This window comes from Syngnathus floridae, chromosome 19 (assembly GCF_059516105.1).
Source record: "Syngnathus floridae isolate MCC-2025c chromosome 19, RoL_Sflo_1.0, whole genome shotgun sequence".
In the NCBI taxonomy this organism is placed as follows: Eukaryota; Metazoa; Chordata; class Actinopteri; order Syngnathiformes; family Syngnathidae; genus Syngnathus; species Syngnathus floridae.
Window position 1 is genome coordinate 10,230,868 of NC_142431.1, and position 26,446 is coordinate 10,257,313.

Below are 26,446 nucleotides of genomic sequence, written 5' to 3' on the forward strand. Positions count from 1 at the left end.
ATGTTGCATTAGATGATCCAATAGTAGCAGTAAGACTATCAAACTATATTTGCTGTACAGAGAAGCTTTAGTTTCAGTAATGTATAAGTACTTGGTAGAAGATAGAAGGGCCAGTTGTCCGTGACCAGGGAGAATTCAGTTTCAGAAATGTGTGCAAGTGGAAAGTGGCTGTTGTTGTCCATCACCAACAGCGCTGGTCAAGATCTCCTTTTTAGGACTGAAGTAAACTAGTAGATTGAAAACTACAGCTGTTACCCCAAGCCGTGACATCAGCTTCTTGTCAGGTATAAAAGCTACGGGCCTGACAAGAGGGGGGGTTGGTTCGAGCAGGGGTCGTTCGTTGGTCCCAGGGCTCGCCCTAGCGCGGGTTCGCTCGCTCTCGCTCGCTCCCCCTTTTGGGGGGGGGAGGGTTTTTTACATCCATGCCTTGGGCCACTCAACTTTTTGGAAAGACTTCACTCTGACATCGGTCGAATAAAATCTTTTCCCAATCAGCCGTGGTCCCTGAAGTGCTCATTCGTCGGGAAACAGCCACCGATCACCGAGTGTTTTTTGAAGACCAGCGAAGCAGCAAAAACCATATACCACACTACTTTACATCCCACCGATCACAGGACCCCTCGGCTGCATAACCGTGCCCCCTTCCCAACCAATCGGATTTGCTATACGCGAAAACGACGCCAATGGAAAGAGCTTCCGCCCAAATTTAAATCCGTGGGCGTGGCTCGCAGCAGGAAGTAGGAAAATGGCGGCGATGTTGACAAAGACACAGCGGATGGTAACAAACGACTAACAAGAGAAATATTTTTATTTTCTGCTTGCAACTGGACCGTCCAGAGCGTACACGGTAAGTACAACTCATCGTTTTTAAAAAGAAGTACTTTTGTTGCCCTGAAAAGCGAGTGAGCGTGGCGTTTGTGGGGGACGTCGAATTTCGACGATTCTTTCTGGTCAACGGTTGTAAATGATTGTGTTGATTAAAAAAGAAAACTTGATGTAACTCTACTTTTAACTGCCGTTTCAGATAGATTTGGAATTGCATCACATCCAATTTTGCCTAGAGCGTACACGGTAAGTAACACTCGTTGTGTTTAAGGAGATTTACGTTTGTAATAGCAGAAGTGTAGCCGCGTTGCGTTGTACGTGTGAATGTTGGTCCGGGCGAAATGTTAATGTTTAATTTCATTCCTTTAGGTTCCACGGTGTTTGTTGGCTGCAAGTTTTCCACTGCAAGAAGAGGCTCATATCATTGACCAGGAGCGAGCTACAATGGTGAGTAGCCATAACATTTATGTTAAACACTTCCTATTTCATGTCTAACAGTACTTGATTTAACAAATAACCATAAATAAATACAGTGTGGGCACTGAAGTTAACATATGTGATTATACTGCCTAATCTGTCACCGAGTAGATTGTTGCAAAGTAATATAAGATCCAAAGTTGTAATTCAGAATAGTTTTCAAAAGAAGGCCATTAGAATTATATACAAGTCTGATTACCCTGAACAAGCTATTAATTAAATCACAAATTCTTCAATTCAAAGATTTGGTAGATTATCAGACAAATAATGTCTAACAGTAATTGATTTAACACATCACGATAAGTAGATTGAGTGTGGGCACTCTCAAGTTAACATATGTGATTATACTGCCTAATCTGTTACAGAGTATGTTGTTGCCAAGTAATGTAGAATAGATCCAAAGTAGTAATCCAGAATAGTTTTGAAGAGGCCATTAGAATGATAAACAAATCTGATTACCTTGAACATAATAACAAGCTAAGTGTTTAATATGTCCTATGAAGTCAAAATTGGGCACCATCATGTGGTGAAATTTGGAATTGCATCACATCCAATTTTGCCTGGGAACAAACACATTACATAAATCTTAGTTTTGAATAAGCCACTCCTTCTCAAACAAGTAAACTCTGCCCATTTTGCGCAGTAGATGTTCTGTTAATATCTAGTATTTATACAAAGTCATAATTTAAATTGCTTTCAACCTTCATTCATCGGTTCAACCAACATTACTCGCTCTTATTACCAACTTGTATTGATTTAACTAAGCGTTTAATACTTCCTATCAGGTCTCAAATCGAGATTTGGCAAAATACAATTTCAGCAAATCCAATTTTGCCAGGGAACAAAAATAGATTAAATAAACTAAATAAGTCCTCTTCCCATTAAATAAATCAGAAAAGTCTGTCTTGTAACCAGTCCTCTTCAAACAAGTAAAGTCTGCCCATTTTGTGCCGTAGATTTTGTGTCTATGCCTAGTATTTAAACAAAATCATAATTTAAACGACTTCTTTCCTTCATTCACTTTGGAAATTTGGAATTGCAGCAAATCGAATTTTGGCAGGGAACAAAAATAGATCAATTAAACTAAATAAGTCTTCTTCCCATTAAATAAATTAAAAAAGTCTGTCTTGTAACCAGTCCTTTTCAAACAAGTAAAGTCTGCCCATTTTGTGCCGTCGATTTTGTGTTAATGCCTAGTATTTATACAAAATCATAATTTAAAGGACTTCATTCCTTCATTCACTTTGGAAATTTGGAATTGCAGCACATCAAATTTTGCCTGGGAAGAAAAGTAGATTAAATAAATTTAATAAGTCTTACTACTTCCCATTAAATAAATTAAATACGTCTTACTTGTTCCCACTCCTTTTCAAAACAGTAGTTTAAAACGAGGGCCCTTCACTCAATCTTTAACCTCAACCCCGCACGTTGTGTTGTATCTGTGAATGTTGGTTGTGGCCAAATGATAGTTTTCTTTCATTCGTTTAGGTTCCAAGAAAACTTGATGTAACTCTACTTTTAACTGCCGTTTCAGATAAGCGGGTATTACGTCGCAGTCAAATGCCGCGGATATGACGTAATTGCCCGAACCTCCGCCAAAATTCAAATCTGTTGGCGCGATGGCCGTGAGCCACTGAGCAGCGACGATTATCAACAGAAATATCTTTATTTTCTGCTTGCAACTGGACCGTCTAGAGCGTACACGGTAAGTAACACTCATTGTGTTTAAGGAGATTTACGTTTGTAATAGCAGAAGTGTAGCCGCGTTGCGTTGTACGTGTGAAAATTGGTCGAGGCGAAATGTTAATGTTTAATTTCATTCCTTTAGGTTCCACGGTGTTTGTTGGCTGCAAGTTTTCCACTGCAAGAAGAGGCTCGTATCATTGATCAGGAGCGAGCTACAATGGTGAGTAGCCATAACATTTATGTTAAACACTTCCTATTTCATGTCTAACAGTACTTGATTTAACAAATAACCATAAATAAATACAGTGTGGGCACTGAAGTTAACATATGTGATTATACTGCCTAATCTGTCACGGAGTAGATTGTTGCAAAGTAATATAAGATCCAAAGTTGTAATTCAGAATAGTTTTCAAAAGAAGGCCATTAGAATTATATACAAGTCTGATTACCCTGAACAAGCTATTAATTAAATCACAAATTCTTCAATTCAAAGATTTGGTAGATTATCAGACAAATAATGTCTAACAGTAATTGATTTAACACATCACGATAAGTAGATTGAGTGTGGGCACTCTCAAGTTAACATATGTGATTATACTGCCTAATCTGTTACAGAGTATGTTGTTGCCAAGTAATGTAGAATAGATCCAAAGTAGTAATCCAGAATAGTTTTGAAGAGGCCATTAGAATGATAAACAAATCTGATTACCTTGAACATAATAACAAGCTAAGTGTTTAATATGTCCTATGAAGTCAAAATTGGGCACCATCATGTGGTGAAATTTGGAATTGCATCACATCCAATTTTGCCTGGGAACAAACAGATTACATAAATCTTAGTTTTGAATAAGCCACTCCTTCTCAAACAAGTAAACTCTGCCCATTTTGCGCAGTAGATGTTCTGTTAATATCTAGTATTTATACAAAGTCATAATTTAAATTGCTTTCAACCTTCATTCATCGGTTCAACCAACATTACTCGCTCTTATTACCAACTTGTATTGATTTAACTAAGCGTTTAATACTTCCTATCAGGTCTCAAATCGAGATTTGGCAAAATACAATTTCAGCAAATCCAATTTTGCCAGGGAACAAAAATAGATTAAATAAACTAAATAAGTCCTCTTCCCATTAAATAAATCAGAAAAGTCTGTCTTGTAACCAGTCCTCTTCAAACAAGTAAAGTCTGCCCATTTTGTGCCGTAGATTTTGTGTCTATGCCTAGTATTTAAACAAAATCATAATTTAAACGACTTCTTTCCTTCATTCACTTTGGAAATTTGGAATTGCAGCAAATCGAATTTTGGCAGGGAACAAAAATAGATTAAATAAACTAAATAAGTCTTCTTCCCATTAAATAAATTAAAAAAGTCTGTCTTGTAACCAGTCCTTTTCAAACAAGTAAAGTCTGCCCATTTTGTGCCGTCGATTTTGTGTTAATGCCTAGTATTTATACAAAATCATAATTTAAAGGACTTCATTCCTTCATTCACTTTGGAAATTTGGAATTGCAGCACATCAAATTTTGCCTGGGAAGAAAAGTAGATTAAATAAATTTAATAAGTCTTACTACTTCCCATTAAATAAATTAAATACGTCTTACTTGTTCCCACTCCTTTTCAAAACAGTAGTTTAAAACGAGGGCCCTTCACTCAATCTTTAACCCCAACCCCGCACGTTGTGTTGTATCTGTGAATGTTGGTTGTGGCCAAATGATAGTTTTCTTTCATTCGTTTAGGTTCCAAGAAAACTTGATGTAACTCTACTTTTAACTGCCGTTTCAGATAAGCGGGTATTACGTCGCAGTCATGTGCCGTGGATATGACGTAATTGCCCGAACCTCCGCCAAAATTCAAATCTGTTGGCGCGATGGCCGTGAGCCACTGAGCAGCGACGATTATCAACAGAAATATCTTTATTTTCTGCTTGCAACTGGACCGTCTAGAGCGTACACGGTAAGTAACACTCATTGTGTTTAAGGAGATTTACGTTTGTAATAGCAGAAGTGTAGCCGTGTTGCGTTGTACGTGTGAAAATTGGTCGAGGCGAAATGTTAATGTTTAATTTCATTCCTTTAGGTTCCACGGTGTTTGTTGGCTGCAAGTTTTCCACTGCAAGAAGAGGCTCGTATCATTGACCAGGAGCGAGCTACAATGGTGAGTAGCCATAACATTTATGTTAAACACTTCCTATTTCATGTCTAACAGTACTTGATTTAACAAATAACCATAAATAAATACAGTGTGGGCACTGAAGTTAACATATGTGATTATACTGCCTAATCTGTCACCGAGTAGATTGTTGCAAAGTAATATAAGATCCAAAGTTGTAATTCAGAATAGTTTTCAAAAGAAGGCCATTAGAATTATATACAAGTCTGATTACCCTTAACATAACAACAAGCTATTAATTAAATCACAAATTCTTCAATTCAAAGATTTGGTAGATTATCAGACAAATAATGTCTAACAGTAATTGATTTAACACATCACGATAAGTAGATTGAGTGTGGGCACTCTCAAGTTAACAGATATGATTATACTGCCTAATCTGTTACAGAGTATGTTGTTGCCAAGTAATGTAGAATAGATCCAAAGTAGTAATCCAGAATAGTTTTGAAGAGGCCATTAGAATAATAAACAAATCTGATTACCTTGAACATAATAACAAGCTAAGTGTTTAATATGTCCTATGAAGTCAAAATTGGGCACCATCATGTGGTGAAATTTGGAATTGCATCACATCCAATTTTGCCTGGGAACAAACAGATTAAATAAATCTTAGTTTTGAATAAGCCACTCCTTCTCAAACAAGTAAACTCTGCCCATTTCGCGCAGTAGATGTTCTGTTAATATCTAGTATTTATACAAAGTCATAATTTAAATTGCTTTCAACCTTCATTCATCGGTTCAACCAACATTACTCGCTCTTATTACCAACTTGTATTGATTTAACTAAGCGTTTAATACTTCCTATCAGGTCTCAAGGCAAGATTTGGCAAAATACAATTTCAGCAAATCCAATTTTGCCAGGGAACAAAAATAGATTAAATAAACTAAATAAGTCTTCTTCCCATTAAATAAATCAGAAAAGTCTGTCTTGTAACCAGTCCTCTTCAAACAAGTAAAGTCTGCCCATTTTGTGCCGTAGATTTTGTGTCTATGCCTAGTATTTAAACAAAATCATAATTTAAACGACTTCTTTCCTTCATTCACTTTGGAAATTTGGAATTGCAGCAAATCGAATTTTGGCAGGGAACAAAAATAGATCAATTAAACTAAATAAGTCTTCTTCCCATTAAATAAATTAAAAAAGTCTGTCTTGTAACCAGTCCTTTTCAAACAAGTAAAGTCTGCCCATTTTGTGCCGTCGATTTTGTGTTAATGCCTAGTATTTATACAAAATCATAATTTAAAGGACTTCATTCCTTCATTCACTTTGGAAATTTGGAATTGCAGCACATCAAATTTTGCCTGGGAAGAAAAGTAGATTAAATAAATTTAATAAGTCTTACTACTTCCCATTAAATAAATTAAATACGTCTTACTTGTTCCCACTCCTTTACAAAAAAGTAGTTTAAAACGAGGTCCCTTCACTCAACCTTTAACCCTATTTATTCACCTTCTAGGCTAAGTGTTAAAGGCTAAGTGTTAAAGGCTAAGTGTTAAAGGCTAAGTGTTAGAGGCTAAGTGCCAGAGGCTAGGCGCCAGAGGCGAGTTTTTGTGGGCTGAAGTTTTAGTGGGGTTAGTGTGAATACAATCCAAAAGAATACAACAGAATACAATACAATAGAATATAATACATAGATTAAATTCAATAGCTCTTACTACTTCCCATTAAATAAATTAAATACGTCTTACTTGTTCCCAATCCTTTTCAAAAAAGTAGTTTAAAACGAGGGCCCTTCACTCAACCTTTAACCTCAACCCCGCACGTCACATTGTGTTGTATCTGTGAATGTTGGTTGTGGCCAAATGATAGTTTTCTTTCATTCGTTTAGGTTCCACGGTGTTTGTTGGCTATGTTTTCCACTGTCAGAAGGATGAAAATACAAAGTACAACGCTTGGACGTGGGCGAAGACGTCACCGGTGAGTCCTTCCTTCCTATTTATTTACCTTCTAGATGCTAGAGGCTAAGTGTTAGAGGCTAAGTGTTAGAGGCTAAGTGTTAAACACAATACGAACAACACAACGATACTGCACTGAACAACACGATACCGCACTGAGAAACACGATACCGCACTGAACAACACGATACCGCACTGAACAACACCATGCCGCACTGAACACCATGCCACACTGAACAACACCATCCCGCACTGAACAACACCATGCCGCACTAAACAACACCATGCCGCACTGAACAACACCATGCCTCACTGAACGACACCATGCCGCACTGAAAGACACCATGCCGCACTGAACGACACCATGCCGCACTGAAAGACACCATCCCGCACTGAACACCATGCCGCACTGAACAACACCATCCTGCACTGAACAACACCATCCCGCACTGAACAACACCATGCCGCACTGAACAACATTATGCCGCACTGAACATTATGCCGCACTGAACAACACCATGCCGCACTGAACAACACCATGCCGCACTGAACAACATTATGCCGCACTGAACAACACCATGCCGCACTGAACAACACCATGCCGCACTGAACAACACCATGCCGCACTGAACAACATTATGCCGCACTGAACAACACCATGCCGCACTGAACAACACCATCCTGCACTGAACAACACCATTCCGCATTGAACACCATGCCGCACTGAACAACACCATCCCGCACTGAACAACACCATCCCGCACTGAACAACACCATGCCGCACTGAACAACATTATGCCGCACTGAACAACACCATGCCGCACTGAACAACACCATGCCGCACTGAACAACACCATGCCGCACTGAACAACATTATAACGCACTGAACAACACCATCCCGCACTGAACAACACCATGCCGCACTAAACAACATTATGCCGCACTGAACAACATTATGCCGAAATGAACAACACCATGCCGCACTGAACAACACCATGCCGCACTGAACAACACCATCCTGCACTGAACAACACCATCCCGCACTGAACAACACCATGCCGCACTGAACAACACCATGCCGCACTGAACAACACCATGCCGCAATGAACAACACCATCCCGCACTGAACAACATTATGCCGCACTGAACAACATTATGCCGCACTGAACAACATTATGCCGCACTGAACAACATTATGCCGCACTGAACAACACCATGCCGCACTGAACAACACCATCCTGCACTGAACAACACCATCCCGCACTGAACAACACCATGCCGCATTAAACAACACCATGCCGCACTGAACAACACCATCCTGCACTGAACAACACCATGCCGCACTGAACAACACCATGCCGCACTGAACAACACCATGCCGCACTGAACAACATTATGCCGCACTGAACAACATTATGCCGCACTAAACAACATTATGTCGCACTGAACAACACCATGCCGCACTGAACAACACCATGCTGCACTGAACAACATTATGCCGCACTGAACAACACGATCCCGCATTGAACAACACCATCCCGCAGTGAACAACACCATGCCGCATTGAACAACACCATGCCGCACTGAACAACACCATGCTGCACTGAACAACATTATGCTGCACTGAACAACACGATCCTGCATTGGACAACACCATGCCGCACTGAACAACACCATCCTGCACTGAACAACACCATGCCGCACTGAACAACACCATGCCGCACTGAACAACATTATGCCGCACTGAAAAACACCATGCCGCACTGAACAACACCATCCCGCACTGAACAACACCATGCCGCATTGAACAACACCATGCCGCACTGAACAACACCATGCTGCACTGAACAACATTATGCTGCACTGAACAACACGATCCTGCATTGAACAACACCATGCCGCACTGAACAACACCATCCTGCACTGAACAACACCATCCTGCACTGAACAACACCACCCCGCACTGAACAACATGATCCCGCATTGAACAACACCATCCCGCACTGAACAACACCATGCCGCACTGAACAACACCATTCTGCACTGAACAACACCATGCCGCACTGAACAACACCATGCCGCACTGAACAACACCATGCCGCACTGAACAACACCATGCCGCACTGAACAACATTATGCCGCACTGAACAACACCATGCCGCACTGAACAACACCATCCCGCACTGAACAACACCATGCCGCATTGAACAACACCATGCCGCACTGAACAACACCATCCTGCACTGAACAACACCATCCCGCACTAAACAACACCATGCCGCACTGAACAACATTATGGCGCACTGGACAACATTATGCCGCACTGAACAACACCATGCTGCACTGAACAACATTATGCTGCACTGAAAAACACGATCCTGCATTGAACAACACCATGCCGCACTGAACAACACCATCCTGCACTGAACAACACCATGCCGCACTGAACAACACCATGCCGCACTGAACAACATTATGCCGCACTGAAAAACACCATGCCGCACTGAACAACACCATCCCGCACTGAACAACACCATGCCGCATTGAACAACACCATGCCGCACTGAACAACACCATGCTGCACTGAACAACATTATGCTGCACTGAACAACACGATCCTGCATTGAACAACACCATGCCGCACTGAACAACACCATCCTGCACTGAACAACACCATCCTGCACTGAACAACACCACCCCGCACTGAACAACATGATCCCGCATTGAACAACACCATCCCGCACTGAACAACACCATGCCGCACTGAACAACACCATTCCGCACTGAACAACACCATGCCGCACTGAACAACACCATGCCGCACTGAACAACACCATGCCGCACTGAACAACACCATGCCGCACTGAACAACACCATGCCGCACTGAACAACACCATGCCGCACTGAACAACACCATGCCGCACTGAACAACATTATGCCGCACTGAACAACACCATGCCGCACTTAACAACACCATCCCGCACTGAACAACACCATGCCGCATTGAACAACACCATGCCGCACTGAACAACACCATCCTGCACTGAACAACACCATCCCGCACTAAACAACACCATGCCGCACTGAACAACATTATGGCGCACTGGACAACATTATGCCGCACTGAACAACACCATGCTGCACTGAACAACATTATGCTGCACTGAACAACACGATCCTGCATTGAACAACACCATGCCGCACTGAACAACACCATCCTGCACTGAACAACACCATGCCGCACTGAACAACACCATGCCGCACTGAACAACATTATGCCGCACTGAAAAACACCATGCCGCACTGAACAACACCATCCCGCACTGAACAACACCATGCCGCATTGAACAACACCATGCCGCACTGAACAACACCATGCTGCACTGAACAACATTATGCTGCACTGAACAACACGATCCTGCATTGAACAACACCATGCCGCACTGAACAACACCATCCTGCACTGAACAACACCATCCTGCACTGAACAACACCACCCCGCACTGAACAACATGATCCCGCATTGAACAACACCATCCCGCACTGAACAACACCATGCCGCACTGAACAACACCATTCCGCACTGAACAACACCATGCCGCACTGAACAACACCATGCCGCACTGAACAACACCATGCCGCACTGAACAACACCATGCCGCACTGGACAACATTATGCCGCACTGAACAACACCATGCCGCACTGAACAACACCATCCCGCACTGAACAACACCATGCCGCATTGAACAACACCATGCCGCACTGAACAACACCATCCTGCACTGAACAACACCATCCCGCACTAAACAACACCATGCCGCACTGAACAACATTATGGCGCACTGGACAACATTATGCCGCACTGAACAACACCATGCCGCACTGAACAACACCATGCCGCACTGAACAACACCATGCCGCACTGAACAACACCATGCCGCACTGAACAACATTATGCCGCACTGAACAACACCATGCCGCACTGAACAACACCATGCCGCACTGAACAACACGATCCCGCATCGAACAACACCATCCTGCACTGAACAACACCATGCCGCACTGAACAACACCATGCCGCACTGAACAACACCATTCCGCACTGAACAACACCATGCCGCACTGAACAACACCATCCTGCACTGAACAACACCATCCCGCACTGAACAACACCATGCCGCATTGAACAACACCATGCCGCACTGAACAACACCATCCTGCACTGAACAACACCATGCCGCACTGAACAACACCATGCCGCACTGAACAACACCATGCCGCACTGAACAACATTATGCCGCACTGAACAACATTATGCCGCACTAAACAACATTATGTCGCACTGAACAACACCATGCCGCACTGAACAACACCATGCTGCACTGAACAACATTATGCCGCACTGAACAACACGATCCCGCATTGAACAACACCATCCCGCACTGAACAACACCATGCCGCATTGAACAACACCATGCCGCACTGAACAACACCATCCCGCACTGAACAACACCACCCCGCACTGAACAACACCATGCCGCACTGAACAACACCATGCCGCACTGAACAACACCATGCCGCACTGAACAACACCATTCCGCACTGAACAACACCATGCCGCACTGAACAACACCATGCCGCACTGAACAACACCATGCCGCACTGAACAACACCATGCCGCACTGAACAACATTATGCCGCACTGAACAACACCATGCCGCACTGAACAACACCATCCCGCACTGAACAACACCATGCCGCATTGAACAACACCATGCCGCACTGAACAACACCATCCTGCACTGAACAACACCATCCCGCACTGAACAACACCATGCCGCACTGAACAACATTATGGCGCACTGAACAACATTATGCCGCACTGAACAACACCATGCCGCACTGAACAACACCATGCCGCACTGAATAACACCATGCCGCACTGAACAACACTATGCCGCACTGAACAACATTATGCCGCACTGAACAACACCATGCCGCACTGAACAACACCATGCCGCACTGAACAACACGACGTCGCACTGAACAACACGACGCCGCACAGAACAACACGACGCCGCACAGAATAACACAATACCGCACAGAACAACACAATACCGCACAAACAGTTTTAGATAATATTACGTCGCAGTCATGTGACGCGGACATGACGTCAATAGGCGGAACTCACGGCAAAATTATAATCCGTGGGCGTGGCTTGCAACAGGAAGTAGGAAAGCGGCAGTTCTGGCAAACAAGACACAGCGGTTAGTAACACGATGACTAACAAGGCAAATATTTTTGTTTTCAGCTTGCAACTTGACCGTCTAGAGCGTACAAGGTAATTACAACTGTTTTTTTTTAGCCCTGAAAAGCGAGGGAGTGTGGCGTTTGGGAGGAATGTCGAACTCGGCGTCTGCTTCCAGCCACAGACGCCAAATTTCGACGATTATTTCGACTGGTCAACGGTTGTAAATTATTGCGTTGACTAAAAACTTTATTTAACTCTACTCTTAACTTTGCCGTTTCAGATATGCGGGTATTACACCGCGGAAATGACGTCAATAGGCTGAACTCTCGCCAAAATTCAAATCTGTGGGCGCAATGGCCTTGAGCGAGACACCGGATACAAACGCGACGATTATCAACAGAAATATCTTTATTTTCCGCTTGCAAGTGGACCGTCTAGAGCGTACACGGTAAGTACAACTCATTGTGTTTAAAAAGATTTACGTTTGTGTAGTTTGCGTTGCGTTGTATCTGTGAATGTTGGTTGAGGCTAAATGTTAATGTTTAATTTCATTCCTTTAGGTTCCACGGTGTTTGTTGGCTGTATGTTTTCCACTGCAAGAAGAGGCTCGTATCATTGACCAGCAGGAGCTACAATGGTGAGTACCCCTTTCGTCTTCCATTTATGTTAAACACTTCCTATTTCATGTCTAACAGTACTCGATTTAACAAATAACCATAAATAAATACAGTGTGGGCAGTCACGTTAACATATGTGATTATCCTGCCTAATATGTTTATCACAAATATGTCACTAATCACTAATATGTTTATTTGTTTATCACAACACCTTTGGACCTTCAGCAATCGATTATTTACCTTCATCTACATAGAGACAGAACGATGGTGTCTTAAACATCTCATTCATTTCACCAAATAACTTCACGCAGGTGGATAACGGCCGTCTCGGTCACGCTATGTTGCGTGATGCAGTTTTGAAGAACCAAATGCATTTATTCAATGAATAAGTCAAGCTAGTTCTATGTTTATGATGTTGTAAGTTACGGTACCGATTGAAGTTGAGTTCGAAGCCAGTGGAAAACAGCGCTGCGTTTGTGCTCTCCAGGTACAAATGTTGTGATCTCTGACTGACGACCGGGCGAGACTCGAGTAAGAGATGTCCAAACGAGCTCCGGCAGGGCGGGCCAAGGCGGAGCGAACGGACGCCCTTCAGGCCGCCAATGACGAGCTGAGAACCAAACTGATGGACGTCCAGTTAGAACTTCAGCAGGAGAAGAACAAGGTGAAAACCTCAAAAGACAGACACTGCCTGCCTCCCTGCCTGCCTCCCTGCCTGCCTCCCTGCCTGCCTCCCTCCCTCCCAGTTTTCCCGATGTAGATTAGACATGCGTGTGCCATGACTGTCAGCCTACATCAACAAATGCACCGAGGACGTCAGCACCACTAAGAATATCATCACCCGGGGCAACCAACGACCCTGGATGACTGAGGAGGTACGTCAAACGCTACGAGCGCGGAACTCTGCCTTCAAGTCTGGCGACAAGGAGACACTGAGGACAGCGAGAGCCAACTTGAACCGTGCCATCAGGATAGCGAAGCGAGACCGCAGTCGAAAATTTCAGGATCGTTTCCACGACGTCAAAAACATCAGGAGTATGTGGCAAGGCATACGGGCGATTACAGACTACAACTCACCCTCCCCCCCCCCGGTGGGTGTAGTTGATGCTGACTTTCTAAATGGTCTAAATAACTTCTTTGGGAGGTTCGAGGCACTAAACGGCACTCCAGCAGTTAAAACTGTCCCCCATCAGGAAGAGGAGGTACTCTGCCTTGACTCCGCCGATGTGTTGAAGACCCTGAGGAGAGTCAACCCCTGTAAGGCCCCTGGCCCCGACAACATTCCTGGGCGTGTGTTCAGGGAATGTGCAAGTCATCTGGCTGGGGTCATCACAGACATTTTTAACACCTCGCTGGGCCAAGCCACAGTGCCGGCGTGCTTTAAGACTGCCTCCATCATTCCGGTGCCGAAGAAACCTCAAATCACCTCATTTAATGATTACCGGCCTGTTGCACTGACTCCGGTTATGATGAAGTGCTTCGAAAGGCTGCTTAAAGGTCACATCGTTTCCAGACTCCCCCTATTATTTGACCCGTTCCAGTTTGCCGACCGGCAAAACCGCTCCACTCAGGACGCCATCTCCTCCGTTCTTCACCTGAGCCTGGCTCACCTGGAGGAGAAGAACACCCATGTGCGGAGGCTGTTCCTGGACTTCAGCTCAGCGTTTAACACCATCATCCCACAGCATCTGGTAGGAAAATTGGAACACCTGGGCTTCAACACCCCCCTTCGCAACTGGCTGCTAGACTTCCTCACCAACAGACCTCAGTCAGTCCGGGTCGGACAGAACACCTCTGATGTCATCACCCTCAGCACAGGCTCCCTTCAGGGCTGCGTCCTGAGCCCCCTGCTGTGCACCCTGATGACACACGACTGCGTCCTCAGGTTCACCACCAATCACATCGTGAAGTCAGCAGACGACACAACGGTGGTGGGGCTCATCAGAGACAACAACGACCTGGACTACAGAGAGGAGGTGGAGCAGCTGGTGGGCTGGTGCAGAGAAAACAGCCTGATCCTGAATGAGGAGAAGATGAAGGAGATCATCGTCGACTTCAGGAAAAAACAGCCTCACCACGCTCCACTGATCATCAACAGCTCAGCTGTGGAGGTGGTCAGCACCACCAAATTCCTGGGGGTCCACATCACAGAAGACCTCACCTGGACTATGAACACTACGGCACTGGTCAAGAGGGCACAGAAGCGCTTGTACTTCCTGCGGAGGATGAGGAGAGCCCACCTGCCCCCACCCATCATGAGGACGTTCTACAGGAGCACCATAGAGAGCATTCTGACAAGCTGTCTCTCTGTGTGGTGTGGAGGCTGCACCGCCTCCGATTGGAAGAACGTGAGGAGAGTGGTGAGGACAGCAGAGAGGATCATAGGGGCTCCTCTTCCCTCCATTCAGGACATTTCATCTCAGCGCTGCATGTCCCGTGCCCGTAACATCATCAATGACCCATCACACCCCCACCATGGACTGTTCTCCCTGCTGCCCTCTGGGAAGAGGTTTGCAGCATCCGCTGCAGGTCCACCAGGTTCTGCAACAGCTTTTTCCCTGCTGTCATCAGACTGTTGAACACTAGAACTGTTGAGCTCTAAACTGAACTCTGCATCACACATTCACAGAACTGTACTTTATGACACTACGGACCTCTATCTTGCACTATCTCGCACTACCAACTTTACTGAACTTGTATAAACCCTTTAAATAGAAGTTTAATACATGGTTTAGCATTCCTCTGCACACTCTTGAATACTGTTTTGCCTACTTGCACTATTGCATAATTATCACTGCTGCACTTTATACTTATTTTTAATATATATATATATATATATATATATATATATATATATAGTATATATGTATATATATATATTTTCATAGGGTATGTTACTTCTATTCAACTGCAATATCACTACTTTGTTGTAAGACGTATGCAACGGAATTTCGTTTTGTATGCACCATGTGCAGACAAGATGACAATAAAGTTTGTCTAAGTCTAAGTCTAAGTCATGTCAGGTCAGCTGTCTGGAGAGAGAGAGAAGTCAGGACCTGCGGGCGGAGCACCACCGTGCCACCGCCGCCATGACGGAACTCAAAAGCAAACTCCATGAGGAGAAGCAGAAAGAGTTAGCCATTACCAGGGAGACATTACTGCGGCAGCATGAAATGGAGCTGATGAGAGTGATCAAAATCAAAGATGGAGAGATCCAGCGACTGAATGCCTTGGTCCTCAGCCTGAGGGACGGCTCCATGGACAAGGGGATCCGCTCTATCCGTGTCTGACTATCCGCACGCCACGTCGGGCTTCGATGCGGCCGCTACCGTATTGTGTAGCTTGTCCCCAGTAAGCGTCGCGGCGCTCCGTTGCGGTCTCAACGGCCCGGTGTGGCGCAATGTCTGCTCAGGTGAGGAGGGGGGGCGCTTTGCTGGCGGAGGTGGAGGAGACGCGGCGGTGTCGGGAGACCGAGCGGTGTCGCCTCCACCAGGAGCGCGGAAGAAGCCCTGGCAGCGGCCCAGCAGGCCTGGCAGTCCCGAGCGGCCGAGCTCCGATCGGCTCATCACCAGCATCGGGAGGAGCTGAGCCGAACCAAGAGAGACTGCGAGAGGGAGATCCGCCGACTGGTAGGACTGATCAGATGCGCGGTGCGTGGCTATGTTCCCAATTTCGTTGTATACCTGCAGTGCAATGACACCTAAGGCATTCTATTCTATTCTATTTCACAAGAAGAAAATGTCCGGTTGCTCGCTTCGCTTTTGTCACAGCAAAGGTGTTGTAGTCGATTCAAGAAAAAAATTGGCCGGTTGCTCTCTTTGTTTTTGTCACAATTCTGGCAAATGAGTTTGCCCGCCTGCCTGAGCGCTCCCCGTTTGTACATCCAGACGGATGAGATCAAGCTGAAAGACAGAGCGGTTAGTGTTTTGGATGAAGCCCTGGGGCCGGCCACGTCCACCGCCTTCAGCTGCAGACTCAGGCTGCCGAGCAGCAGATCGCTGCCCTGAGGGATTCCCAAAGGGCGGGCCTAAACTACCCTGGAAGTGGGGTCAACGCCGCTACTAGCAATCCTCTTCATTGCGTAAGCCACCTCATCACACACTTGCAGTACGCATGACTTAGTTCGTTGCTGGAGGAAGGTAGCACAAAAACAGTTTTGAACTTTGAACGAGTGCTTGTGTGTGTGTGTTGCGGGGCGTTTTCAGTCTCAGGAGGATCGGGACACGCGACGGTTTCATCTGAAAATCGCTGAGCTCAGCGCAGTCATCAGGAAACTGGAGGATCGAAACGCCCTGCTTTCTGAAGAGCGCAATGAACTGGTAATTTATTGACGGCACGCTTGAAGGTTTGCGCTACGTTTGATGCGCGCCATCCAGCGAGGCACCCATTGCGCTTGCTTATTAGTTGAGCGGCGCGGCGAGTCGGTTGCCTGGTAGATGTCTTTTATTGGGAGCCAAAGCCACGATTCCGTTCAAACCGATGCAAAAGGAATGGATACGTTCTGGCCCGCGTGTTGTGCGTCTTTCACATCCCGCACTTCATGCTTGCAGCTAAAGCGACTGAGAGAAACAGAAAGCCAGTTTCTGCCACTCCTGTACAAAAACAAACGCCTGAGCAGGAAGAATGAAGAACTCTCGCTGGTGCTGTGTCGCCTTGAAAACAAAGTGCGCTTTGTCACCCAGGAGAACGAGGAGATGGCAAGCTAGGTAAGTCGACGCGGACAACGGCGGCGTGCCAACAGAGTCCACTGCATTTGTGTTCCACAGAGAAGGCCTAGTTCGCTCAATGACCTGGACCGCGGTTGCGGCCAGCAGGACGGTGAAATGGAGTTCCTTCAAGTTGTGGAGCAGCGGCACATCATCGACGACTTGTCCAAGGTCTTCAGGCAGGCGACTCGGTGCACGTACGGCAGCGCCGCGCTCGCTCGCTGTCGCCAGGAAACCTTTTCCGTCCAAAGCTTGGCCGGCGGCCGCCATCCAAAAAATTGGCCCCTTAAATTCCGACCTTTCAAGCAGGAGCATTGTGCGCACGCGTTTGAACACGCTTTAGACTTGTTTTGCCGTTTTCAGCAGCTCAAAGCTCCCGTTTTGTCAGCGCCTTTGCCACTCGCTGTGCGCTGAAAACGACGGACTTGCCCGGCTGCTCAGCCCGTCAACCATGAGCCGCGAGCGCGACGTCATTGTCCGTAGGCAGCTAGTGGCAAAATGCACCCTGTTAGAGTTGCGCTCGCTCCAACTTATTTTGCAAGAACCACACGGGAGACAAGTAAGTTCTTTTGGACACCTGCAGGTGGAGAGTCCATCCGTTGTACGAATGAAGTCTGACTCTCGGCTCCTGCACGAGCATTTTAATTAAGAGAAACAGGGTGGGTGTAAGAGTGGATTGAATAGAGGAAGCCCTTGACCTCTAGTCAAAACATAGCAAGGGGTGTTTTACGACTTTGTGTAGGAAGGGATAAGCGATAGGGATAAATAAGGGATAAATAATATTATTTATTACAGGTCGCAGTCAAAGTCAAAGCAACACAATGATACGATAAAGATAATCTGGAAAACCCTGACACACCCTGTAGTTGTCACTTTTGGAAAAGACGAGCGTCCCTCCAATCATCGCCGGTGACGTGTTTTTCAGGCTCTGGAGACAGGAGCTCATGTCAGAAATGTCATTGTGAGTCGCGTTTGTTTCTGCGCCGGAGCCGTTCGTTCCCTTTGCATCCAAAGAATCTCAAAGGCGGATTATTTGTGTCGACAGGAGAGAGATTTGCTGCTACAATACCGACGTCGAGAATCTCTGAGGAGGAACAAAGCGTGAGGTCCTGCAAGGTGAGTCTGTTTGTTTGCGGCTGCTTGGTGTTGCGCAAGATGAAATGGCCTTTTTCTCGCTATCGTTCCTCTCGTCGATTCATCGTGAGGTGTCGCTTCAGTTTGTTCAGAGAGATGTTTGCTTCCGCGCCCGCAGGTCATCGAAACATTTTACGGCTACGACGAAGACGTGTTGGTGGACTCGGACGGATCGTCCTTGTCTTTTCACACCGACAGAACCCCCGACACGGAACCCGAAGAGGTAGCCCGCCATTTCTGCCAGCGTATTGGCACCAAACATTCCTCTTCAGCCTGGAATCGGACTCGTCTTTGCGTCGCGGGTGCTTTGTCGCCGGTCTGACTGATTCTGGTACTAGTGCTGTGTTGCATTGGTGTGTGCATGAAGAGGCGGAGCTTCGCTACCGCCAGCTGACGCAAGAATATCAAGCGCTGCAACGAGCCTACGCTCTGCTAGCCCAGACCAGCGAAAGGGGACTACGACGCCGAGAAGGAGATCAAGGTGGCGCCCCTTCCCGCAACCCCCGGCCGGGTCGCAGCCTCCCCGTTCTCACCCAGCCTCGGGTGTTCTCTGGTCTGAAAGGAGGAGGAGGAGCCTCCCTCCTCCTCCTTTCAGACCAGAGAAAAGCTGATGGTAGAAATGGGTCACTATCAAAGCAGAGTAGCAGATCTGGAGTCAGCGCTGAAGCAACAAGGACAGGTAAGCTCATCAATGAGCACACCTTTTTCTCAGACAAAATAGCTACATTCTTCAGTCACTCATCCGTCTGGCATTACTGGACCAACCCCCCCCCCCCCCCCCCCCCCGAACGTGGCTGGGAAAATGCGGAGAAAAGCAAATGTCATTTTCCAGTCAACCAAAGAATTTGTGGATGAAAATGACACAACATTCCAAAGCTGTCCACGCGTTTGTCTCTTCTAGAATGTCAAGTGGGTGGAGGAGAAGCAGCTGCTGCGTCAGAGCAATCAGCAGTTGGCCGAAAAGGTGACGGAAAGAAAGGCGCTGGGCGGAGTCGCTTGGCGTCACACCTGTCGGGAAGCCCCGCAGATGAGGTCTGACTGTCTTTTCAGGTCAGGCGGATGGAGGCGGAAGAAGCGCGTCTGAAAGAGCACATCCAGGATATCCGAGACCAAAACGAACTGCTTGAGTTCCGCATCCTGGAGCTGGAGGTGGGAAGACTCGCACAAGCGTGTTGAGGCCAGAGATGTGACGGACGGACGGACGGACGGACGGACGGATGCATGCCTCTGCCTTTCAGGAGAGGGAGTGGCGCTCCCCCGTCTTGAAGTTTCTGCAAGTCCGTTTCCCAGACGGCCTCAGCCCTTTGCAGATCTACTGCGAGGCCGAGGGCGTGAGCGTACGTAAGGCGTCCCTCGCAACCCTAACCTTAACCCGAGGTCCCAGAACACCTTACATTGCTCCTTGCGCCTTTCCCCCGGACATCGTCATCAGTGATCTGATGAAGAAGCTGGACATCCTGGGCTATAACGCCGTAAGTGTATGTCGAACTCCTTATGTTCGCACTCCACGAGACTCGGCGGCTCAAATGTGACTTTTGGAAGGCTTTGCGCTGAAAGAAGCTTGTTGACGCTGTGCCTTTGGGCTCTTGCAGAATCTCACCAGCGAGGAGCAGGTGGTCGTGATTCACGCCAGGACCCTTCTCACCCTAGCCGAGAAGGTAACACGCACGTCCACGCACGCTCTCGCATTCTGCTTATGTGACAGCAGCCTTTCCTCAGTGGTTAGAATACATCAAAGTGACCAAGTCAACACTTCAACAGAAGATGTTGGACATTGAAAGTGAGAAGGTAGACAGACACGCGACATCAGCCAAGGGGAACTCCGGCAATGTGCCCCAACAATTCTGACCTTGAGCTGTGCTAGGATATGTTCTGCAAGCAGAAGGGCTACCTGGATGAAGAGTTGGACTTCAGGAAGTGTTCCATGGACCAGGCTCATAAGGTAAGCCGCCCTCAAATCTCCCGCCGGACCACTGATGGACGAGGATTGCGGCCCAGAGGATCCTGGAGCTGGAGGCCATGTTGTACGAGGCGCTACCGCAGCGGGACTGCCCCGCCACGGACGGCGAAAAAGCCAGCCACGCTGGCGTGAATGACGTGCTGACGGCGGATCAGAGAGAAGAGCTTAGGAGCGCCGTGGACCAATGGAAGCGAGCCCTGATGTGCGAGTTGAGGGAGCGCGACGCTTGCATCCTCCAAGAGAGAATGGATCTGCTGCACAGCGCGCAACAGGTAAGGGCCCAAAGCCAGCCCGGCACTTACTTGCACGCTTACTGGCTTTTGAATGCCACTTTCCATTTGTCCGTCCTAGAGGAACAAAGAGCTGAAAGAATTCATCGAAGCTCAGAAGAGACAAATCAAACAATTGGAGGAGAAGTTTCTGTTTCTCTTTCTATTCTTCTCCTTGGCCTTCATTCTGTGGCCCTAACACCAGCTGGTGAGTGAGCTCCAGCGGCACCGCACTCGACACCTCCGATACACTGCCAGCCGGTCTCAGACGTTGGCAGACGCTCCGATGCCAACGTATACCCCCCGCCACGGTGACAGAGGCACCGCGTCACACCGGCGCTCATCCAATCAGAAGGCAGGAAAAGCAAATTCACATGCAGGGCACTTTTGAACCAGAAGAGAGCGCCACAAAAAACGGTTGTTGCCCCAAACGCGCACTAAAAAGGGTCAGAATAACAAGAGTCCCACTGGCCAGCCGGGGCCACCCGTCCAGCTGTTTCTTCAGGGGGGAAAAAAATTGGAGTCACCGGTGAGTACATTTTGCATTTAGCTCTGCTTTTCTGCTTCTGTCTTCAAGTGTGTGGCATCCTGCGATCAAAGAGTCAGCCAACCCCAAAGCGGTTGACCTCAACGTCCCACCACCATGCCTACCAGAGCAGGTGACGTGATGCTTTGGACATCCTTCCGTCTCAGATGCCCAAAAGTACTCTTTGCCACATCTGCGGCAATACGGTGTCTTTTCAAAGGTGCAAATAAATCCAGCGTGGGCGGAACACGCACGTCTTCGGTTTTTCCCGCTTTGTTTGTGTGACAGCTGTTGTGAAAATTTTATACAAATAAAGTTGTATAGTACAGGTTTGGCCAAGCCGCAACTCCCGAACCGCATGCGGCTCTTTTATGTTCATATCAACATTTGTGTGTGTGGGGGGGGGGGGGGGGGGGGGGGGGGGGGGGGTTGTGCGTGTTGGCTTCACTTGAGTTCAATTTGGTATTTTGGTCAAAAGCGCATGTGGTGAAATTCCACAAAGTAGGATGGGCAAACACATTTCTTTAAACTATGAGTGTCAATTGGGCTCTCGAAATGGCAGGGAAAAGATGCACAGCAAAACGAAAATACGTAGATGAACACAGGACGTTTTAATCAGAGTGGGAAAGTTTCTATTTTTTGTTGAACGTGATGGCAAACCATTCTGCCTGATATGTCAGACCTCAGCGCATTTCAAAGATTCAAATCTTCAGCGCCATGCACTTCAGCTCACTCCATGCTAACATTGATCAGGCGTCGAACCCGCATCATCATGCTTAAGAGGTGGCCATGCTAACCAGTGCGCCATTATGTCAACGCATAATAACTAAGTCTACTGGTCAAAACAGCGGTTACTATATGACGTCGCTACGTCGTGGTCACGTGACGCAGACAAGACGTCAATGGACGTGGGCAGAGTTAACTTGTTTAAAAGGGAGTAGGCAGAAGAAATATTTAATTTATTTAAATCTATTTTGAGTGCACACCATTATGCCAATGCATAACAACTGTAAATCTACTAAACAAAACAGCGGTTGCTATATGACATCTGCCACGTCGTGGTCACGTGACATACGTGACGTCGATGGGCGTAACTTTCGCCGGAATTCAAATCCGCGGGGAGAGTTAACTTGTTTAAAAGAGAGTGGGCAGAAGAATTATTTAATTTATTTAAATCTATTTGGTGTGTGCGCCATTATGTCAATGCATAACAACTGTAAGTCTACTAAACAAAACAGCGGTTGCTATATGACGTCTGCCACGTCGTGGTCACGTGACGCGGACGTGACGTCGACGCCTACTTTACATCCCACCGATCACAGGACCCCTCGGCTGCATAACCGTGCCCCCTTCCCAACCAATCGGATTTGCTATACGCGAAAACGACGCCAATGGAAAGAGCTTCCGCCCAAATTTAAATCCGTGGGCGTGGCTCGCAGCAGGAAGTAGGAAAATGGCGGCGATGTTGACAAAGACACAGCGGATGGTAACAAACGACTAACAAGAGAAATATTTTTATTTTCTGCTTGCAACTGGACCGTCCAGAGCGTACACGGTAAGTACAACTCATCGTTTTTAAAAAGAAGTACTTTTGTTGCCCTGAAAAGCGAGTGAGCGTGGCGTTTGTGGGGGACGTCGAATTTCGACGATTCTTTCTGGTCAACGGTTGTAAATGATTGTGTTGATTAAAAAAGAAAACTTGATGTAACTCTACTTTTAACTGCCGTTTCAGATAGATTTGGAATTGCATCACATCCAATTTTGCCTAGAGCGTACACGGTAAGTAACACTCGTTGTGTTTAAGGAGATTTACGTTTGTAATAGCAGAAGTGTAGCCGCGTTGCGTTGTACGTGTGAATGTTGGTCCGGGCGAAATGTTAATGTTTAATTTCATTCCTTTAGGTTCCACGGTGTTTGTTGGCTGCAAGTTTTCCACTGCAAGAAGAGGCTCATATCATTGACCAGGAGCGAGCTACAATGGTGAGTAGCCATAACATTTATGTTAAACACTTCCTATTTCATGTCTAACAGTACTTGATTTAACAAATAACCATAAATAAATACAGTGTGGGCACTGAAGTTAACATATGTGATTATACTGCCTAATCTGTCACCGAGTAGATTGTTGCAAAGTAATATAAGATCCAAAGTTGTAATTCAGAATAGTTTTCAAAAGAAGGCCATTAGAATTATATACAAGTCTGATTACCCTGAACAAGCTATTAATTAAATCACAAATTCTTCAATTCAAAGATTTGGTAGATTATCAGACAAATAATGTCTAACAGTAATTGATTTAACACATCACGATAAGTAGATTGAGTGTGGGCACTCTCAAGTTAACATATGTGATTATACTGCCTAATCTGTTACAGAGTATGTTGTTGCCAAGTAATGTAGAATAGATCCAAAGTAGTAATCCAGAATAGTTTTGAAGAGGCCATTAGAATGATAAACAAATCTGATTACCTTGAACATAATAACAAGCTAAGTGTTTAATATGTCCTATGAAGTCAAAATTGGGCACCATCATGTGGTGAAATTTGGAATTGCATCACATCCAATTTTGCCTGGGAACAAACACATTACATAAATCTTAGTTTTGAATAAGCCACTCCTTCTCAAACAAGTAAACTCTGCCCATTTTGCGCAGTAGATGTTCTGTTAATATCTAGTATTTATACAAAGTCATAATTTAAATTGCTTTCAACCTTCATTCATCGGTTCAACCAACATTACTCGCTCTTATTACCAACTTGTATTGATTTAACTAAGCGTTTAATACTTCCTATCAGGTCTCAAATCGAGATTTGGCAAAATACAATTTCAGCAAATCCAATTTTGCCAGGGAACAAAAATAGATTAAATAAACTAAATAAGTCCTCTTCCCATTAAATAAATCAGAAAAGTCTGTCTTGTAACCAGTCCTCTTCAAACAAGTAAAGTCTGCCCATTTTGTGCCGTAGAATTTGTGTCTATGCCTAGTATTTAAACAAAATCATAATTTAAACGACTTCTTTCCTTCATTCACTTTGGAAATTTGGAATTGCAGCAAATCGAATTTTGGCAGGGAACAAAAATAGATCAATTAAACTAAATAAGTCTTCTTCCCATTAAATAAATTAAAAAAGTCTGTCTTGTAACCAGTCCTTTTCAAACAAGTAAAGTCTGCCCATTTTGTGCCGTCGATTTTGTGTTAATGCCTAGTATTTATACAAAATCATAATTTAAAGGACTTCATTCCTTCATTCACTTTGGAAATTTGGAATTGCAGCACATCAAATTTTGCCTGGGAAGAAAAGTAGATTAAATAAATTTAATAAGTCTTACTACTTCCCATTAAATAAATTAAATACGTCTTACTTGTTCCCACTCCTTTTCAAAACAGTAGTTTAAAACGAGGGCCCTTCACTCAATCTTTAACCTCAACCCCGCACGTTGTGTTGTATCTGTGAATGTTGGTTGTGGCCAAATGATAGTTTTCTTTCATTCGTTTAGGTTCCAAGAAAACTTGATGTAACTCTACTTTTAACTGCCGTTTCAGATAAGCGGGTATTACGTCGCAGTCAAATGCCGCGGATATGACGTAATTGCCCGAACCTCCGCCAAAATTCAAATCTGTTGGCGCGATGGCCGTGAGCCACTGAGCAGCGACGATTATCAACAGAAATATCTTTATTTTCTGCTTGCAACTGGACCGTCTAGAGCGTACACGGTAAGTAACACTCATTGTGTTTAAGGAGATTTACGTTTGTAATAGCAGAAGTGTAGCCGCGTTGCGTTGTACGTGTGAAAATTGGTCGAGGCGAAATGTTAATGTTTAATTTCATTCCTTTAGGTTCCACGGTGTTTGTTGGCTGCAAGTTTTCCACTGCAAGAAGAGGCTCGTATCATTGATCAGGAGCGAGCTACAATGGTGAGTAGCCATAACATTTATGTTAAACACTTCCTATTTCATGTCTAACAGTACTTGATTTAACAAATAACCATAAATAAATACAGTGTGGGCACTGAAGTTAACATATGTGATTATACTGCCTAATCTGTCACGGAGTAGATTGTTGCAAAGTAATATAAGATCCAAAGTTGTAATTCAGAATAGTTTTCAAAAGAAGGCCATTAGAATTATATACAAGTCTGATTACCCTGAACAAGCTATTAATTAAATCACAAATTCTTCAATTCAAAGATTTGGTAGATTATCAGACAAATAATGTCTAACAGTAATTGATTTAACACATCACGATAAGTAGATTGAGTGTGGGCACTCTCAAGTTAACATATGTGATTATACTGCCTAATCTGTTACAGAGTATGTTGTTGCCAAGTAATGTAGAATAGATCCAAAGTAGTAATCCAGAATAGTTTTGAAGAGGCCATTAGAATGATAAACAAATCTGATTACCTTGAACATAATAACAAGCTAAGTGTTTAATATGTCCTATGAAGTCAAAATTGGGCACCATCATGTGGTGAAATTTGGAATTGCATCACATCCAATTTTGCCTGGGAACAAACAGATTACATAAATCTTAGTTTTGAATAAGCCACTCCTTCTCAAACAAGTAAACTCTGCCCATTTTGCGCAGTAGATGTTCTGTTAATATCTAGTATTTATACAAAGTCATAATTTAAATTGCTTTCAACCTTCATTCATCGGTTCAACCAACATTACTCGCTCTTATTACCAACTTGTATTGATTTAACTAAGCGTTTAATACTTCCTATCAGGTCTCAAATCGAGATTTGGCAAAATACAATTTCAGCAAATCCAATTTTGCCAGGGAACAAAAATAGATTAAATAAACTAAATAAGTCCTCTTCCCATTAAATAAATCAGAAAAGTCTGTCTTGTAACCAGTCCTCTTCAAACAAGTAAAGTCTGCCCATTTTGTGCCGTAGATTTTGTGTCTATGCCTAGTATTTA

The 26,446-nt window shown here is 45.2% G+C and overlaps 1 protein-coding gene and 1 long non-coding RNA gene across 2 annotated transcripts; both read left to right on the forward strand.

The window, feature by feature from the left end:
• The first annotated feature begins 969 nt into the window (after positions 1–969).
• LOC148382081 (uncharacterized) lies at positions 970–3,003 on the forward strand. Its single transcript, XR_015854256.1, has 3 exons — positions 970–1,071; positions 1,195–1,272; positions 2,837–3,003. It is a non-coding gene; the product is annotated as an uncharacterized LOC148382081 (long non-coding RNA).
• Positions 3,004–17,481: 14,478 nt separating this feature from the next.
• LOC148382082 (janus kinase and microtubule-interacting protein 3-like) lies at positions 17,482–20,296 on the forward strand. The gene is made up of 6 exons (XM_088362676.1): positions 17,482–18,591; positions 18,676–18,746; positions 18,883–19,443; positions 19,666–19,728; positions 19,815–19,913; positions 20,003–20,296. Exons 3-6 carry the CDS (start codon positions 19,375–19,377, stop codon positions 20,294–20,296), a joined length of 525 nt encoding a protein of 174 aa, XP_088218802.1. The 5' UTR covers positions 17,482–18,591; positions 18,676–18,746; positions 18,883–19,374.
• The last annotated feature ends 6,150 nt before the right edge of the window (positions 20,297–26,446 follow it).